This window comes from Rhinolophus ferrumequinum, chromosome 19 (genome assembly GCF_004115265.2).
Source record: "Rhinolophus ferrumequinum isolate MPI-CBG mRhiFer1 chromosome 19, mRhiFer1_v1.p, whole genome shotgun sequence".
Lineage (NCBI taxonomy): Eukaryota > Metazoa > Chordata > Mammalia > Chiroptera > Rhinolophidae > Rhinolophus > Rhinolophus ferrumequinum.
Window position 1 is genome coordinate 28,018,099 of NC_046302.1, and position 19,890 is coordinate 28,037,988.

General features: G+C 34.7%; 1 protein-coding gene across 1 annotated transcript in view; it reads left to right on the top strand.

Moving 5' to 3' along the window:
• Positions 1-19,890, top strand: part of ASXL3 (ASXL transcriptional regulator 3) — a 168,107-nt gene that overhangs the window by 88,793 nt on the left and 59,424 nt on the right. The window contains 3 exon segments of the mRNA XM_033135636.1: positions 6,992-7,109; positions 8,073-8,192; positions 18,990-19,153. Of these exon segments, the coding sequence (XP_032991527.1) occupies positions 6,992-7,109; positions 8,073-8,192; positions 18,990-19,153 (402 nt within the window).

Sequence of the window (19,890 nt, forward strand, 5' to 3'; positions counted from 1 at the left end):
ACCATTGTATCACATTCTCAATAAGACAGCTCCCCATTCTTCTGCAAATCAGCACATTAGAAGAGGCAGGTTTTGCTACCTCTTTTGGACAGTGGTCAGACGCATTTATTTGAGGAGGTGAGGAGCATTGGGAATGGTGTTTAGTAAGTTCAAAGATTGGTGCCCTCAGGATGAATTTGGCTCAGATTCATCTTGGTGTTGTCTGGCACATTGTTTAAAAATAGGAAAACTCGTCTAAAAATCTTAAAAATCCAGTTGTGTTGGTTCTCTTGAGCTGTTACCGCCCCTTCCATGGGGGTTTGTGTGTTCCCACTCACTTCAGCCACCCCCTCCGTCATTGTCTTACCCCAGCCGATGTGGTCCTAAAAACCTTGCACATTTTACAAGGAATTGGGAGGAGTTGACAAGCAATATATGTGTGAGAGGTGAGTGTGCAGGTGGTTGAAGAGTATAGTTACATAACAACAACAACAACAGCAACAAAAACATGAATAGCTAGTTTTTTTACTTGTAGGATGCGAGCCCTACAACAAGGGACCAAGAATATAAGAAACATATTAATATGTATAATAATATAAGGCAGGATTCACTATACAACCTGCCTCATGGACGTGACAAATACAAGAGTTCTCTTGCTAGGAGCCAGTCCAAACTATCCCAACCACCTCAGTCGAATCAGCATTGTTTTTTCCCCGTCCATCCACATCCTGATCTGCTTGGAGGATGTCCTGATTGTCCAGATTCAAATAAATCCTTTCTAGAAAGTGAATTGGAGTCTTCAAGGAGCCTAAAATGACTGTGGGTCTAGTAAGTACAATCAAGGTGCCCCTTCTGATAGCTGCACCCCAGTGCTCCCCAGATTTTACCTGATAGCCTGCTGCTTTACTGCTGTGACTAGCATCACAGTAAGCAGACTTTCCAATTTTTGTCTATTTGTCCCTAGAAAAGTTATTTGGGGTCAAATTTCATGCTTGTTTTTCGGAAATAAAACTAAAGAGTATGTATGTTTTTCATACACCTAGCACAATCATTTTTCTTCTTTGGTGGGCATTTAGTATTGGTCGCCTGCAGGCACAGGGTTGCATTTCAGTATTTTTAAAAATATCATATGAAAACATCATTCAAATTTCCGAATAGGAAATACATTGTCAGAAGAAAAAATTGAAATGGGCTCAATATTGATTAGCATTGCTTTATCCCTACCTAAGTTCAACCTTGACTCTTTAAAATTAAAAATAGCTATGGGATTTCTTATTATTATGTTATTTCTATCATGGTTTCTTTTGTATTCAACTACTGATTTTTCTATGATAGACTCTTCTCAGCTCTAAACTTTGAGGATGAAATTTTTATTACTTTAATTATTTACCACAAATGCTATAAAAAGGCATGCCCATGTCTTTGACTTTATGATTCCAGCTTCTAGACCTTTTATTTCACCTCTTTTTTTTTTTAACCGACATTTTCCAAAAGACACCTCACCACTGTGGCATAAAATAAATATTTTTTAAATGCCTATTTAGATTGCCAAGGGAAATAGTTTTGAGATCTAGGATACAGATTTCCTAAAAACTTGTCACTCTTTGTATAGGTTTTATTGTTTTGTGAAATCTTACCTAGTAGGCAGAGATGGACTTAATTGTAGTTTAAGGCACTGTGTTGCCTCTTTCTATTTTATTATTAAATTGTTAAGTTAATGTCTATAAAGTGCTTTGTGTTCTTACGCAAGGATAGAGAAATTTACGTAATTATGCACACACCTTGCTAAAAGAAAGAGCAAATGTCTTAAATATTTTATAGCGCACATACTTTCATTAAATGTATTATTGACAGCAAGCTAAAGGTGAGGAGGACAGTGGATGACATCTTATTCATTTTTGTATCTCTTGTCCCTCTTCAGTGCCTGTACTTTATTTATTTTTCATTTTTTCTCTTCACAGTCCTATTGAATTTTTTAAATTAAAAAAAATAGTTTTACTAAAATAGTGCTAACATGTACTATTATATTAGTTTCAGGTATACACAATAGTTATTCAACATTTATATACCTAAAGAAGTGATCACCATGATAAGTCCAGCAACTATCTGTCACCGTACCACACTATCATAATATTATTGACTATATTCCTCATGTTGTATATTACATCCCCATGACTTACTTGTTTTATACCTGGAAATTTGGACCTCTTATTCCTCTTGCCCTCCTCCCTTTATTATTTTCAATTACAGTTGAGATTCAGTATTATTTTATATTAGTTTCAGGTGTACAACATAGTAGTTAAACATTTATATAATGTAAGAAATGATCCCCCTGACCAGTCTAGTTCCCACCTGGCACTATACATAGTTATTACCATATTATTGACTATATTCCCTGTACTTTACCTTATGTCCCTGTGATTATTTTGTAACTACCAATTTGTACTTCTTAATGCCTTCACCTTTTCACTGTGACCCCAACTCCACTTTCATTTATCACCCCAATAAATGTAGAACCCATCTGACACCTACATAGTTATCACACATTATTGAATATATTCCTTCTGCTAGACCCTAGAGCCCCCTGACTACTTTGTTAGAACCAGTTTGTACTTCTTAATCCTTTCCCCCTTGTCACCCATCCGCAAACCCTCTCCCATCTGGCAATTATCAAAATGTTCTCTATATCTGTGAGTTTGTTTCTGTTGTTTGTTTGTCTATTTTGTTCTTTAGAATCCCATAGAAGCAAAATCACATTACATCTGTCTTTTTCTCTGCTTGACATACTTCACTCAGCACAATATCTTCCAGGTCCATCCATGCCGCTGCAGATGGCAAGAACCCATTCCCTTCCATGGCTGAGTAATACTCCATTGTATATATGTACCACCTACTCTTTATCTACTACTCATCCTTTGATGGACCCCCAGGTTGCCTCTACATCTTGTCCATTGTAAACAATGCTTCAATGAACATATGGATGGACATGTCCCCTCGAAGTAGTGTTTTGGATTTCTGCAGATAATACCCAGAAGTGGGATTACTGGGTCCTTTTTTGTCTCTTATTATAGCCTTTGTTTTAAACTCTACTTGGGCTGCTATAAGTATTACTACCCGAGATTTTTGTTTGTTTGTTTCCATTTTCATGAAATACCTTTTTCCACTTCTTTACTTTCAGTCTGTGTGTGTGTTTTGATCTGAAATGAGTCTCTCGTAGGTAGCCTATGTAAGGGTCTTGTTTTCTTACTCATTAATTTACACTATCTTTTGAGTGGAACGTTTAATCCATTTACATTGAAAGTAATTGTTGATAAATATGTAGTTATTGCCATTTTATTATTCATATTTTTGATTTGCTCTCTTTTTTTTTTCCGATCTTAAAAAAATCCCTCTGAGATTCCTCATAATTCTGCTTTGGTGGTGATGAACTCTTTGAGCTTTTTCTTGTCTGTGAAGTTCTTTATCTGTCCTTTGATTCTAAATGATAATTTTTCTGGGTATAGTAATCTTGGTTGTAGGCCCTTGTATTTCATCACCTTGAATAATTTCTGCCAGTCACTTCTGGCCTGCTAAGTTTCTGTTGAGAAATCACCTGACAGTTTTATGGGAGGTCCCTTGTATGTAACTGCTTTTCTCTTGCTGCTTTTAAGATTCTTTCTTTGTCTTTAACTTTAGGAATGTTAATTATGTTGTATCTTGGTGTGGGCCCCCAGGCTTCATATTGTTTGGGACTCTCTGTGCTTCCTGGGCTTGAATGTCCATTTCCTTTGCCAGGTTAGGGATATTTTGATCATGATTTCCTCAAACGGGTTTTCAGTTCCTTGCTCTCTCTCTTCTCCTTCTGGTACCTCCATCATGCACCTGTTGGCACACTTGATGTTGTCCCGGAGGCCCCTTAAGCTAGCCTTATTTTTTTGGTTCCTTTTTGCTGTTTTGTTTGAGTCTTTTTTGCTACGTTTCTTCTAAATCGCTGATTCAGTCCTCTGCTTCATCGAATCTACTGTTGATTGCCCTCTAATGTAATCTTCATTTCAGTTATTATATTCTTCATTTCTGACTGCTTTTTTGTTTTCTATCTCCAATTTTATGTTTCCTATTTCTTTGTTGAAGTTCTCCCTGAAATCAGTGAGCATCCTTATTACCAGTGTTTTGAACTCTGCATCTGATAGATTGCTTTGTCTCCATTTTGTTTAGTTCTTTTTCTGAGCTTTGCTCTGTTCTTTTGTTTGGGACATGTTTCTTTGTCTCCCCATTTTGGATGCCTCCCTGTGTTTGTTTCTATATGTTAGGTAGGACTGCTTTATCTCCTGGTCTTAATAGAGTGGCCTTATGTGTAGGTATGCTGTGGGGCTCAGTGGTACAGTGTTCCTGCTGAACTGGGTACTCAAGGTGTGTTCCTTGTTTGGGTTGTGTGTACGTTCCTGTTATAGTTGAGCCTTGGTTGCTGTATGCATGTCAATGGGAAGTATTATTCCTGAGGCTGATTGGTTATGAGGACTGACCATGACTACAGTGGAGGAGCTATTGGGCTGGAGCTGACCCTATGGAGTAGGATTCGTTTTAGCAGGGCTCTGGTCCCTGCTCAGTATTCCCTTTGGGTGTGCTGTCCCTGGAGTTAACTGGGTGATGCTCTGGCTCTGTGCAAAGCTAGCCTCCAGGTGTTCCACCCCTGGAGCCTCCTGGGAAGGGGCCCTGCCACAGGCCAAGTTCAGCCACAGCCTTTGTCCTACCTGGGGCCACCTTGCATGAACCACAAAGAAATGCACAGATGGCTGCCTTTTGCTCTGGGCTTGGAGGTGCTTCGAGAGGCCAAGCCGTGAACTGAGGTTGGCTGTCACTATTGCTGGACTTAGGACTGCTCAGCCAGAGGTATGGAACAAAGCCAAAACCAGATGCTACTTCTTTGGGTTTTGTGAACCTTTGAGAGATTTTAGGAAAGTCTGCAGCATGAGCTAAGACAAACCATTTATACAGAAAAGCCACTGGAAGCAGCTTGGGTAGGCACAAAAGTTGGGTGGGGCGGGGTCTCTGGGAATCAGGTTGAATGAACAGTGTTAGTCAGGTCAATGGAGATTAGATATGGCAGCCACCTGTGTCTGCATACTGGGAGTGGGGACAGCTCAACAAAGAAATGGTGGATTCTGTCAGCTCTTCTGTCTGGTAGAAAGCTGCCCCTCTAACCCTTGCTCTGGAGCCAGACAATCCAGTTCCTCCTTGTATGTCCCTGATCTGCTGCTCCAGTGCTAGAGCTCAGAGCAAGTGAGTCTGTCGGTAAGTCCATGTCTGGACCCCTTAAAAGGACCACCTGGGACTCTAGCAGCCCTCCATCTCACTAAGCCACAATATCCACTGGTTTTCACAGACAGCAGTTATGGAGACTTACCTTCTTGGCACTGGAACCCTGGTGTGAGAGCCTGGTGTGGGGCTGGGACCCCTCGTTTCTCTAGAGGGGACCTCTGCAGCTGAGATATCCCTCCCAATTTTTAATGGTCATACACAGGTGACAAGCCCGTCCTTCCTACCAGTCTCAAAGTGGCTTCTTCCATATGTCCTTAGTTGTAGGGCTTCAGTTCAGCTAAACTTAAGGGGATTCTCAATGATGGTTCTTCTGTTGTTTCATTGCAATTTTGATATGGTCATGAGAGAAGATATGCACAGTCTTTACCTACTCTGCCATCTTGACCAGATGTAGTGCTTGGTACTTTATAAAAGCTCAATAAATCTAATAATTGAAGGGAAGACATCCTACGTGTATATTATCATTAGCAACACAAGTATTTGTAATAGATTTCCCAAGCCATTCACTTTCCATTCTGGTTTTGAATCTTACCTGAATATGCCTTCTTTCCTTTAACTGGTATTTAATTTTTCATTTCTGTAATTATTTGATTACTAAATGTTATGATCAACAATTTGGACATTTAACTAATACCCTTTTGCAAATAAAATGGCATAATTTCTGACAGCAAAGGGATATATAATCAATGCAGTATTTCAGGAGATTGTGACAACTCTTGGTTAAAAAACATTAATCAAGTAACTGAGATGTTATGTAACATTGGTAGAAATTACATGGAAACCAGGAATAAAAAGGTTTAAGACTGTCTGTGGTCAGCCTTTTAACCTTTTGAGGAATTTTAGCATACCTCTAATAGTGAATTTAATGTCTCTTCAGTTTGTGTGCTTAAGATCCTTTTTATTATATGTAATTTTTGGTGTAAAGTGATCAGCTAGATAAGCTGTATTTCAAAACTTTCAAATGTCTTTTTTTTACATTATCATCACCATGGTTGATTCATTTGTGAAACAAAAAGCACTCCTATTTGTTGAGATTTATTCTATCAGGTATTTTTTTCCTGGATTTGCCAGAACGCCGTCATGTTCGTGTTCTGAAGGTTAATGCCCAAAGTCAAGCAGACAGAAGCCAAGTGCTGCAAGGTTTCCAAGATTAGGACTGATTCCCTTCACAGAAATAAATGATTCCTGCCATGTTCAGTGATTTTGTGCAGCGCTCCCCACGGCTGAGTGAGTGCATCAATACTGTAGTCCTTACCTGCTGTACATACTGATGACACTCGGTGTTAACTTGATTGACTGAGCAGTGCACTGGAGAGGACGCACCTGCAAGAGAAGTGCAGACACATATATTTTTATCCTGGTCTCGAAACATTTATTTTACATTTATTTTACTTGGGAGTCATGGTTTCAAATTCCATGGACTTTCAAGCCATACTGCTAAGGTAGAAAAAAAACCTTTAGGTGCTGCTTTATTTTCAGAATTATACCAAAAATGGTCTCAGGTTTATACCCTTTCCCAAAGCCTGATTTTATGCTTTTGAGGGAAAAATGATATAAAGGTGGCTATTAAGAATCCTGACAAATTAGTAACTCTGTGGAATTTAAGTCTCTTAAGAGGTTCTATCTAATCATGGACAAATGGATCATTTAATTCAATTATGAGAAATCATTTTGGCTATATTTTTATGTTATATTTTATTATCATGTTTTGTAGGCTTTGAGGCAGCAGCAGAAGAGAAGAAATGGAGTCTCAATGATGGTAAACAAGACTGTTCCTCGCGTTGTTTTGACACCATTAAAGGTGTCTGATGAGCAGTCGGATTCGCCTTCAGGTAAAGAGCTAAAATATGGTATGCTTGGCCAGTTTCTTCCCAGAGGAAACTTTCTCACTGAGAGAGATGTCATGCATTTTCTCTGCAACTGAATAATATTTCTACATGAGGTTTTGTTTATTTTTTTCATACCTTTGACTTTTTCAGTGATTCCAAAAAAAATAGGTATTTCCCTCTTTAAAAAAGGCACCAGCTCACTCCTCATCAAAGGACTTCATTTTCTAATGTCAATAGGTGTAACAAAATGTGTGGTACTGCTAGGTGGATTTTTTATTTGTTGCATTGGCTTTTGTTTGAATGTTGAACTTTAATGGTGGACCACATGCTGATGTGTAATGCCATCAAAAGCAGTTCTTCTGTGAGTGTGAATTTGTTTTGCAGTCTTCCGCTGCAAAATCAGGAATCCTTTATTAGTTTTTGTGTTCTGGCAACATTCTTCTCACCTCAGTGCAGCCCTGACCTTTTCTAATTTACCTTCTGTCACTTTATCAGCTATGTACCATTCTATTTATTATAGACTGATGTTTGCATTTTCTGTTCCTACTTCAACATAAAGTTATTGATAAAGGTATGATCTCTCTCTCTCTCTCTCTCTCTCTCTCTCTCTCTCTCTCTCTCTCTAAGCCTCTTTTTCCTTGTCTTGCATTGTTTCTAAATGATATACTATTGTTGAAGCTTATTCGTGTATTTTTACAAAAGACCTGAGTGTTTCTTTTAAAAGCTATCAGATCAGTGAACGTGTTTTTGACTCCACTATTAGGCCATCTGTTCTTGCTTTTTGTTCTGATGGATTGATTTATTGGGCTTTTCTCTTTGTATCCAGTAGAGGAATCAGATTGTGCCCAAAGGTAGTGAATTAACTTTTAGAAACGAGATTATATCTACAGTTTTTAAAACAATTTTGGATTTTTCTTTTCAAGGACAGCAAGAGGAAGATGCCATAATAACTATTTCCTTTTTTAGGATCTGAATCTAAAAATGGTGAAGCAGACAGTTCAGATAAAGAAATGAAACATGGACAAAAATCTCCCACTGGAAAACAAACAAGTCAGCACTTAAAACGATTAAAAAAGTCTGGTTTAGGTGAGTGTTCAATAGATTGTGACATTTCACATTTTAGAGATTTATATCTTTTTGAATGAAATTATAGAAAATCTCAAAATTTTTGATGTTTAAATAAAAAAAATAAATCTTTCCAATTTTTCTAAACCAAAAGGGTGCTAAATAAGGAAATGTAGTTATAACAGAATGATATTAAGCATTAAGATTATTAAATATTAAATATTGCTTAAATATTGCTAAATTTGTGAATGACACTAGATGAAGCAGGGGCTAAAGATAAGAAATTTAAAATGATATATGTATTTCAGTAATTATCTGCTTAGTCATGATTCTATCTAATGTACAATGTTTTGTTCCTGCAACTGGATTTCATTTTACTGGAATATGCTGTACTGGGAGAAAAAAAATACAACTTTTATAAAGAGTTCATTGAACTGGAGAGTACATTGTCACTGGGGTCCGCTGCAGTAAAACTGTTCTACCTTGCTTTTCATCTGTGCTGCTTGAAATACTCAGTAGTGCTTGTCTGAAAAATAGTGTAAAATTGCTGAGAAGTGTGGGAGACACAGTCCAGGGGTCTTACAAGTCAGCACCAAGTTTTCTCCTGAAGATTTCCTTCCTGATAACTTTTCATAAGGAACCCAACGGCAGCAATCAGGGAAAAAGGAGTATGAGAATTAAAAAGACGAAAATAAACCTATCCTAGGCTGAACATTGCAATTCTCTACTGAATCTGCTTGTTGGATGTCCGGACCGAATAGCTTCATTTCTCTTAGTTATTTCACCTCTGAGTAAGGGTAATGATAATGACCTGGATCATTGTAACATTTTGTAAAATGGTTGATAGAAACTACCAGTTTATTGGCCTGAACTTTATTACTGGTTCTGCCACTGATTTTCTTGGCAACTTAGGGCAGTTCTTATTTGCAGAATTTGTCTGTTTGTAAAGTTCAAGCAAGATTTTGACCCATTTATTTTGATTTTTTAGTAAAGGTTTATTGATTGCTTACTGTATACCAGGAATTATGCTAAATCCTAGGAACATACTTTCAATAAAAAGCCTTTGAATTGGATTTATATATCCTTAGATAAGATCTCTTTGGGGAAACAGATTTATTTTTGTTCTAAATTCTTTAAATGTAGCATAATTACTTCGTTTGCATTATTCCCAAAGCTAAATAATTTTCTAGTTTTTGTGTAGCCAAAAAATGTATGAGTATGTGTTTGTGTATAACCACACTTACACATATACTGATGTGTTTTTTTTTTCTTCCAGCCTTTTGGGTTTTGTAAAGTAAATACTTTAATATGAGTAATGTACTTACAAAACTGTAAGTACTGAAATGCAAAACTGTAATGAGAGAATGATATGTAAAGAATGTCCTTTAAAAAACAAGCCATGTTATGATACCCTAACTAAATTAAAAGTCAGAGACCTTCTGACTGCTACCAGAAGAATGGTCTGCTGCCAACCTCTGTAAAGTCAGTGTCATATCATGAATTTAAGAAAAGTCAAGGCACAGGGCCCACCCTCTGTAATTACTTAGCTCACTTCAGGACTGGAAGTCAACAAGAGTGTGTACTAGGTAATCAGATCCTCTCAGGTGCCCAGGTCTTCAGTCAGGATCTCTTGTAATCGAATTTTTACCTAGAAGTCTTGCCCACCAGTAAACACCTTACATGTTAAAAATTGTATTGTCATAGTATTTTAGCTGACTTGTTCACAAATTAAAAAGGTGATAAAGGAGATCATTTTGTTCTTTTTCACCTGCTTGCTTTAAGACTACAAAGTAGTAAAAATCGTGAAGCTACCTTAATGAAGGAATGGAAAAGTAAAATCATATTTAATGCAATGGTCTAGGTATTTTGACAAAAGTTATCTCTGTTAGTCCTTGATTCAATTATGTACAGTAGAATTATTTCCATTTTTAAGCTGATGAAACTGAGGCCCAGAAGATTAAGGTGATTTATCCATAAACGACACAGCTAAGAGAACAAGCTAAGGCATTGTAAACCATTAATCTTGAATATGATCTGACTGTCAAATCATCTAGCCATATTGTAGACCTCTAGGCACCACTGAGAAGCACTGTGGCTCTCTATGACATCAGGAGTCTTCCGTAGGTCTTTAAATGCAGGTAACACTAGTTACACATAGACAGAGAGTGATCAACTGTAAGATTTCCTGCCTGATTCTTTAAAATTAAACAGACTGAGGGAAAAGGTGAGATTTAAATAAAGGCAATTAAGGTAAAAAATTTGTCAAAAGTCAACTAAAGGTGATACTCGTACAGAATGATGAGTAACTGACTAACCTAGCAAGCAGCTGGGTGGAATGGCTTATTTTGTGGAAATGAAGTCAGTAGTACTTACTAAGGCTCCAGTATATGCCCAATACTGTAAAATGAAAAGTCAAAAAATGTAAAATGAAAGAGACTTAAATGTAACCATCCAGACAGTAACCCATGTCTCTTTTGGAAATTAATATTTTTGATGTTCTGTGACCTTAGGACTTTTACACAGTAAAAGATTCTACATGCTCTGAAGCATTTTAGAGTCAGGGTGGCATTTATTTACTCTGTAAGGCACATTTATGTACATTTTGCACTCCCTTCTTTGCTATTAAGTTGTTAATTCCTTGGGAACAGTGAACTTCCTATCCATCTTTGAGGTTCTCACCACACCCATTATATCCCTCTTATTTAGTAGGTACTGAATAAATTTTGAATGAATTATTTATAAGTAACTGAATGGGCTACTAAGTTTGGATGTATGAGGCATCCTGTAAGTTTCAGCATAGTAAACAGCTCCTTGAATAAAAATGATCCGGTGCTCTTGGGAAAGGTCATTCATTGTGAACCAATTTATAGCCGCAGAACTGATGCAAAGAAAGATGAACCCACCCAACAGACCTTAGCCAACTAGACAGGGAGATCTGGTTCTCTGTTACCTGTTTTTCTCGCCAGAGTTAGACGTCTAATTCGTACAGTTTCAGAAATGGGGTTTCAACCTTCTTTGCCCACTCTAGGTAGAGGTAACTGTATGTAAGTCCTAACCTGTTGAAACCATTCTGAATTAAAACAAATGCAAAAAAGTCTTTTCTGTCTTAAATTGGTAATTCTGAAATCTAGTCAAAATCCGACTTTAGAATGTAAATCTAAATTTTTATCTTCATTATGCGATTTCTCTAGCAGGATACGAAATACTTTCAATTGTCCCCTAAGTACTTCCTTTTGGTCTCTGGCAATTACTTAATTTGTCAAATTGCAGAATATTCACCCTATTCAAGATGTAGGTTTCACCTGGGTCTTGGGATCTCATGTGTGTAGCCCAGCACACAATGGACCCCACTGTGTTTCCCTGAGGACCCTACAGTAAAGGGTATACCACAGACCTCAGATCCCTTCATATACCATCTTCCTTGGAGAGCACTAGGAGCATACTATGAGTATATATATATATATACATATATGAGAGAGAGAGAAAGCTTCAGTATCCCTCAGTCATTCCAGTTCTGATCATGATCCTGAAATTCTTATAAGAAATATATCACTCAGCATAGGAACCCATTACTTTTGACATAGGTGTTTTATTTTGTTTTGTTCGTTCTTAACCAGGGCTATATATATGAAAATATTTCTCTGAGTAGCCATCTGACTGAATAGGCATGGTAACATGGGGCAAGTGAGTGCAGTTGAAAAAAAATAATGGATCTATAGAATATTTCTTTAATGATTTTATGGTAAAAAACAAACAAAACCTTGTTAATCCTCTACCATTCTTAATCATGCATTGTAGAAAACATTATTTTTATATGCATAAAATCAAATACTAACAATATCTACAAAGCTCCTTTGTATCTTATATCTTGAAAATTATTAAAATAGTAAATATTAGACTACCAAATAATCAGGCAGTCAAAACCACATCCAGTGAGATGAAAGGTAGGTGAAAATGGGGTTTGAAGTACATGTTTTTCTTGCCTAATCAGTTGTTTTAATATCCTGTCTCCTTATCTTAGCAAAAGAGTTTTAAAACCTCCCCTATGGCATTTTCTGAGCTAACCCTGGTACATTATAATTTCACAGTCTTCAGGGCATTTAGAGGATGGATTGTGAACATATTTTAAAAGATGTTTAATGATATTCTCTCTTACCACTAGTTTTGTGTTAATTTCTCACATTTTCCCCTAACTAAAATAAAAGCTCCTTAAATTAGGGATAATTTATCTAAACCAGTGTTTAATTATACTTCTTCCTACCATATCACATAGTAGGAGTTTCAAAAGTGCCTGCTAAACAAATCTGAGATTCTAATGGATGTCTCTCTGAGGGTTTTGTAATAAATGTCCTTGCTGAGCCCAACTTCTGGGATTCATTCCAATATATTTTATATTTGGTTTCAGCTTTTTGTAGTGAAGAATTATGACTTTACTAGTTTTGTAAAATGTTATATACTTTTAAAATAAGTTAACGCAGAAAAATGAAAATAAAATTTGAATAACCCTAAATCTGTCATGCAAAATAATTTCTTCTAGTATTTTATAAACGTTATTTGACATCTCTTCATGTGTATGTATAGCCAGAGATCATCTTAGAAAAACTGTATTACACCATTTTAATTAAAAGTATTAAATTTAATTGTTTAGACTGAATAATAAAAAAAGAACAGAAGTGAAAAAAAAACCAGAAAATTGCTAACTAAACATTGTTACAAGATATAGTCATATCTAAAAGTATTCTCCAAAGATGTTAAAAATATGAAATATGAAATATGTGTATCATTTTAACTTTTTAACTACTCATTTGACTTTAGACAATATATTACAAAGGATGGGGAAATAATTACACTTACAGTCCTTGCTACTTCCATGTTTTTGTTATTTATATTATTTTTTAAAGATCAAAGTTGTTAACAATTATATTCTATTTTGTAATCAGAATTTCCTTAATTCATTAACTCAAGTACTATAATAGACTTTTTACACAGTTTCTTCATTTGTGAAGTCTATATGGATTCATGTTGTAGATGATTAGATTTTATCCTCTGATAAAATTTTTTTCTCTTAGACTTGACTCTTTGAAAGCCTGTTTTTTGTCTCAGTTCTTTCAGAATCCTCCTTCTCTAATTTCTTTGAGACAAGGAAGAAATCTTTCATTTTGTACTCTTTCTGTATTTCTTTGGGCCATTCCTCTTGTAACAAAAGGCCCTGGTCAGCCTCTGGCGTGTTCTCCTTCCCTCTGTGTAACTACTATGTCTCTGTGTTTGTGCATTTTATGCATAAATCGTGTGTAGGTCCCCTTCTGGGAAATATGAGTCTTTCAGCCAGCAGACTACCTACTGATCAACAACAGCTCCAGAGTCTGCAACCTGTCCACAAATTGATGTGCTTCCAATCCCCTTTGGTCAAAATAATAGAGAATTTCCATGACCCTAATTGGACACATTCCCATGATTTTTATCTTGGGGTCAACCTAGTGTCTTTTTATATAGCATAGACCCTCACTGTGGCAATTTGGCAATTGTTGCTTCTTTTCCCTCCTTCTTTCAACTTCAACTACTTTACACTCTGGTGTCCAGGAATTAGACACTAAAATTACTACATCTTTTTCTTCTTGTGAATACTGTAGGGAGATGAGGTAACAGCTTTAACAAGATAATACAATCAGATATAATTGGATTGTTCTTAAGCCAATTAAGAGTAAGTGCATAAGGATAATTAAAAAGGAATTAAACATTCTGTGTGGCAACAAATTTAGCAATATATTCATCTGCTCCATTTTTGTTCCAAAATTATAAAACATACATTTTCTTAGATGGACACTTTTGAAATAGATCTTCATTTGGTTGTCATAAAAGACTAGATAGCTCTGTGAATCTTTTCTGTTTTTTCTATGATAGTCTTATTAAAGATTTTGAACCATACTAAATAGTAACTAACAGCATATACTTTTCACATTGCTCATAACATATATTTCAAAAGTTTTTCAGTTTTTTTTCATTTTGCCAACACCCCTCCCAATCAGAATCACTCTTGGTAAATGACCTCAATTCTTTAATATTGAGAATATTTAGGCCATAAAAATGAATTAAGCAAATTCCTTTCCTATGTTTTTCAACATTTCTGCCTTTAGGTTTTACCTTTGCCTCTGATGAGAAAAGAAGTCTTCTTCCTAATTCTTCTCTGACTGTGGTCAATTTTTTTTTTTATTGTGAAATACTTCAACCATTTGGAAAAATACAGATGCTAATAAAGCAGACCTTTACATATCCATTACCTTGACTCAACAAATATTAGGAGTTTGTCAGATTAGATACAACTTCTGTATCTAAATACATACAACTTTTGTACTTTTCTGTGTGAGATTGGCTAATACATTTTCTCTCATTCTATTTTTGTTTATCCTTATTTTGGAATAAAGGTTATATTAACTTCATAAAGTGAATTACAGAGCTTTCTTTTTTTACGTCACTGAAATGTGTATAAAATGAAATGGTGTGAGAGTTCTTGATGTATTGGTAAAATTCAACTTTAGAGCTATTTATGATAAGTACTCTGTGTGCATATGGGGTGGAGGCTTGTCTCTTTATCCATTTTTTTTAAGTTTTTACAAATTTATTCAGGTTTTCTATTTTTAAATTAAATTTGAAAATGCATAAACTTATAGTTTATCTGTCTTCAAAGATATTGGCTGAAGTCATAATATTATATTATGCTTTTTAAAATCTAATTTTATCAAATATATGGTGATGGAAAGAGAACTGACTCTGGGTGGTGAACACACACAATGCAATATATAGATGATATATTATAGAAATGTACACTTGAAACCTCTATAATTTTACTAACCAGTGTCACCCCAATAAATTTAATAAATAAAAAAATCTAATTTTAATAATGTATCTGCTTTGTAAATTTATACGATATCTCAAATTATGTCCCTACCTTTCATTCCTATTCATGTTCATTTATGTCACCTCTCATTAGAGCTATGCCTATTTTGTTAGTCTAAAAAAAGAAAAACTTTTTTTGTTTTTGATGATCTTCATTGTGCTTTTTTCTATGTCATGAATGTCTAGTCTTATTCTTACAATCTTCCCTGCCTTCTTTCTTAAGTTTGTATTATCACATTCATTTATTAACTTCTTGATTTGTACACATAACACTTGAATTTTCAATATTTTTTCCACTCTGTACAATTTACCTTAAAACCAATTGAGTTGTATTTTACAAATTTTGACATTATTTAGAATTAAAGATTTTGTTACTTTTATTGTAGATTTTTTTCTTTAACTAATGAAATACTTAGAAGTGTGCTTTTGAAAGTTCAAATGTATAATGGATATAAGAGAATTGGAGAGTCGCTGTGTTTGTGTTATTGATACCTAATTTTATTTCTCTGTGGACAGAAAGACACAGTTTTGTTATTCTTTAGTATTTGTTGAGACTCCCTGGTCAGGTTTTTGTTTTGTTTTGTTTTTGTTTTCTTACTGTTCCTTGAGTGCCGACAAAAAAAATTACTTTCTCTTAAGGGCTCAATGCAGTGCTCTATGTCAAATTCATTGGTTCAGAATTGAGTTGTTAAAGTCCTCTGTATTCTTAAAACAAGTTTTTTGTCTGATATCTCAATTTCTGATAAAATGTTTTTAAGACTTTCCATTAGCATTGTGCAATACCAATTTATCTTTTTTAATTCTCTCGATTTTAGATTTTGAATGCTATGGTTTTTAAATGGATGCAGGCTTAAAGTCATTATATTTTCCCAATGAATTTTTCTTTTTACACTTAAGAAATGATCTTTTTCATGCCCAATATGTTTTTTTAACTTTGTTTATCTTGTCTGATGTTAATATTGTAGTATTACTTTTTTTATTGTTTTGAATGTCTGCCTAGTATTTCTTAGTTTATCTCATTTTTATCCATTCCATGTGATATTTAAGTATATCTCTTGTAAACAGCATATAATTGGATTGTATTACTTTTTAAATCTAGTATGGAAATCCATTATATTTATTTTGATTGTATTGGTCTTGATTTAAATTTCTTTTCTGCCTTCCATTTGATGGATTGAGTTTTCCTTCCATGCATTTATTTGGAAGTTATGAGTCTTTTTCATTTCTTTCAATGGCTACTTTACTTTTAACAAAGTAAAGCACTAGTCTGTATCTCTCATGTTACCAAACAATGCCCGGGTTCTACAGAGTTCTCATTTCAATTACACCTTCTCTTCTTGCATGCAATTATTGTCTACAATTTTATTTCCACTTTGTTTTAATTATCATTAGTTATTAATTTTCACCGTTAATGTCTATTTGGAGTTACTTGTGTCTATTAGTCTTTCAGTTTACATTTCCTCTGCTACCCACTCATTGCTTCTTTGTTTTAGTTTCTTTATTTGTTAAGAACATCAATTAGTGGTTATTTCAGCAGGATTCTCTAAGGGATAGAGTTTTCATTTTAGACGCTGTAATGTTCTTGTATCATTGCTATTTTGATAGACTTTGTTATTAATGAAATTCTAAATTGACACTTATTTTCTCTTGGCCCTTTGAAGATATTTCACTGTCATCTGTTACTTATTGATGATAAGGTTTGTGTGTCTTATTATCATCCCTTCGAAGGTAACCTATTTTTGTTCAAAATTGTTCTAAATTTTCTTTTTGTTTTTGATGTTTTGTGATTTCAACACATCAAATGGGAATTTACGCTTCTTGAGATTTGGTGTATTACTTAACCTGAGGACTCTTGTCATTTTTTCAATTCTACAAATTTCAGCCATTAGCTTTTTAAATATTGCCTCTGCCATCTGGCGTCTGTGGTTTTTCATTCTGCAACTACGATAGATGTGCATTCTTACTGCTATTTCATTCCTTGTATTTCTTCTCTCTCCTATTTTTTGACACATCATTTTTATGCTGCATTCTAGATATTTTCATCAACTCTATATTTTAATTATTTGATAATTCTTTCCTCTGCTGTTTCAATTGAATATTGTTTAATTTTTTTGTTTTTTTGTTTCTTTTATTAAATTTATTGGGGTGGCATTGGTTAATAAAGTTATGGAGGATTCAAGTGTACAATTCTGTAGTACATCATCTATATCGCATTGTGTGTTCACCATCCAAAATCAGGTCTCCTTCTGTAACCGTATATTTGACCTCCTTACCCTCTCCTAACCCCTCCTTACCCTCTAGTAACCACTAAACTGTTGTCTGTGTCTGAGTTTTTGTTTGTTTGTCTTGTTCATTTATTGCTTTCAGTTTTATATCCCACATATGAGTGAAATTGTATGGTTCTCGACTTTTTTTGTCTGATTTGTTTTGCTTAGCATGATAATCTCAAGATCCAAGTTGTCACAAATGGCAGTATTTCATCTTTTCTAATGGCCGGGTAATATTGCATTGCATATATGTACCCCATCTTCTTTATCCAGTCATCTGTCGAAGGACACTTTGCTTGTTTCCATGTCTTGGCCACTGTAAATTATGCTGCAGTGAACGTAGGGGTATATATATCTTTACAGATAAATGTTTTCAGATTTTGGGGATAAATACCCAGAAAAGGGATTGCTGGGTTATATGGTAATTCTATTCTTAATTTTTTGAGGAATCTCCATACTGTTTTCCATAGTGACTGCACCAATTTACATTCCCACCAGCAGTCTATGAGGGTTCCTTTTTCTCCACAACCTCTCCAACACTTTTTTTTTTAGAAGTTCTAACTGGTTCTGTTTCAAATTTGCCTATGTCTTGATCAGAGTGTCCTGTTTTTTAATAATGGTTTTTGTTCCTTCTTTTGTCTGTAATTATTTAAAACAAGAACCAATAATTTTTCTGTGAGGGCCCAGAGAGTAAATACTGTAAGCTGTGCAGATCATGTGATTTCTGTTACAACCATTCAACTCTGCATTGTAGTGCAAAAGCAGACCTAGGCAATATCTAAACAATTGGACATGACTGTGTTCCAATAAAACTGTATTTACCAAAACAGTCATTGATGTGGAAATAGCTCATAGGCCCTCGGTTTCAAACATATTCTATTACAATCACATTCAAGAGGTTCTCTTACTTCAAATAACTAAGAGTGGTAATTCTTCCATTTGATGTTTCAGCTGACTGTCCCTCATGGTAGATTATTTTCTTGTGTTTCATAATTTCAAGTTGTGAGCTGTGCATACAGCCTTCTTTTGGAGGTCAGGGTGCCTTGAGTTGTACAATTATCCTTCAAAACATACTGGTATTTCAGACCTCACAGGTAATGTTTCTGTAAACGATTGCTTTTTAAGTTATTACTCCCAAAATAACTTGGATAAGAATCTTCTGAACTAATCTAGCACTTAGTGCTTTACTAGACACAGGGAGCTCACAGCTATCAGTGCTACCATTATCTCTATTAAAATTATCAGCACTGTTATTAATGATCCTAGGTCTTGTAGAATCTACAGAAATTGTAATTGTTACCTCTTAAGCTCTATAAAGTTTTTTAAAATCCTAGTTAGTCGGAAGATCATAATCAAAAATACTTCTTTATCTAGACCTGATGCTACTTTGAGTTAAAAATATACATAGTATTGATTGAAGTATGTATTATAAAAATTAAAGACAACTCAGGCAAGACAGAAAAAGAAGCTTTGGAGATTTCCTTCTGAAATATCCTTTATATAAGGGATAGAATTAAACATATTTATGAATACATATATGCGTATATGTATATATATGCATGTATACTCGTATATGTTCAATATATACATGAGTGTGTATGCATACATGATTTTCCCAATCTGTAGTAAATTCATGCCTCTTGCTTCTTTATCACAGGGCACTTGAAATGGACCAAAGCTGAGGACATTGACATAGAAACCCCAGGATCTATTCTTGTCAACACTAACTTAAGGGCATTAATAAATAAACATACGTTTGCTTCCTTACCTCAGCATTTTCAACAATACCTCCTGCTTTTGCTACCAGAAGTGGATAGGCAGGTAAGTAGAAGTTTAGACATTTGGTATTAGTCACCAGTTATATTATTATGAAGTGGCAGGTCTGTTATCAAAGATGACTGATAAGTGGATGGACCATTTTGTAATAATATAGTATATTTATGTAATTTATATGCTTACCGCTAGCACTGGTGTATTTATTTAATCTGTCAAAACAAAACCATTTTTTATTATCAGTAGCGAGCCAATTCAAATTTTAAAATATAGTCCATTGCTGTAGAGTGAAAACAACAGACCTACCCACATTAGGAAGGGAAAACAAAGAAATCAAACATTCCATTATCAAATAAATGTTTGAAGTAGCTGCTCCTTTGCCCAGAGGGAATATTGAAGTGCAGCAATAAAAAGCCAAGGTTTCTAAGAAATTATGTAAATGTTTTTATTCTCAACTCTTTCCAAAAAGCATTTAAAATTTATGTTTGCAGTTGCCTTCTGAGAGTCTGTCATCATAAATATGATTGCCTATAAATGATCACCTTTTATCTTTTTTTAGTATAACTGGAAATACTTTAAATATATTTTTATATTTTTGAAATGACTCTAAAATAAGGAAATAGAAATATAGACCCATAATAGCAGGCATCAATCATATTATAAAGCTATTTCTTTAGAAAAGAAAGGAAAAATTTTTTTTTCATCACATAAACTTTTATTACATTTCACAAAAATTATTAAATGTGAAATAATTTCCTTGTGAGTCTTATTTCAATAAATGTTGA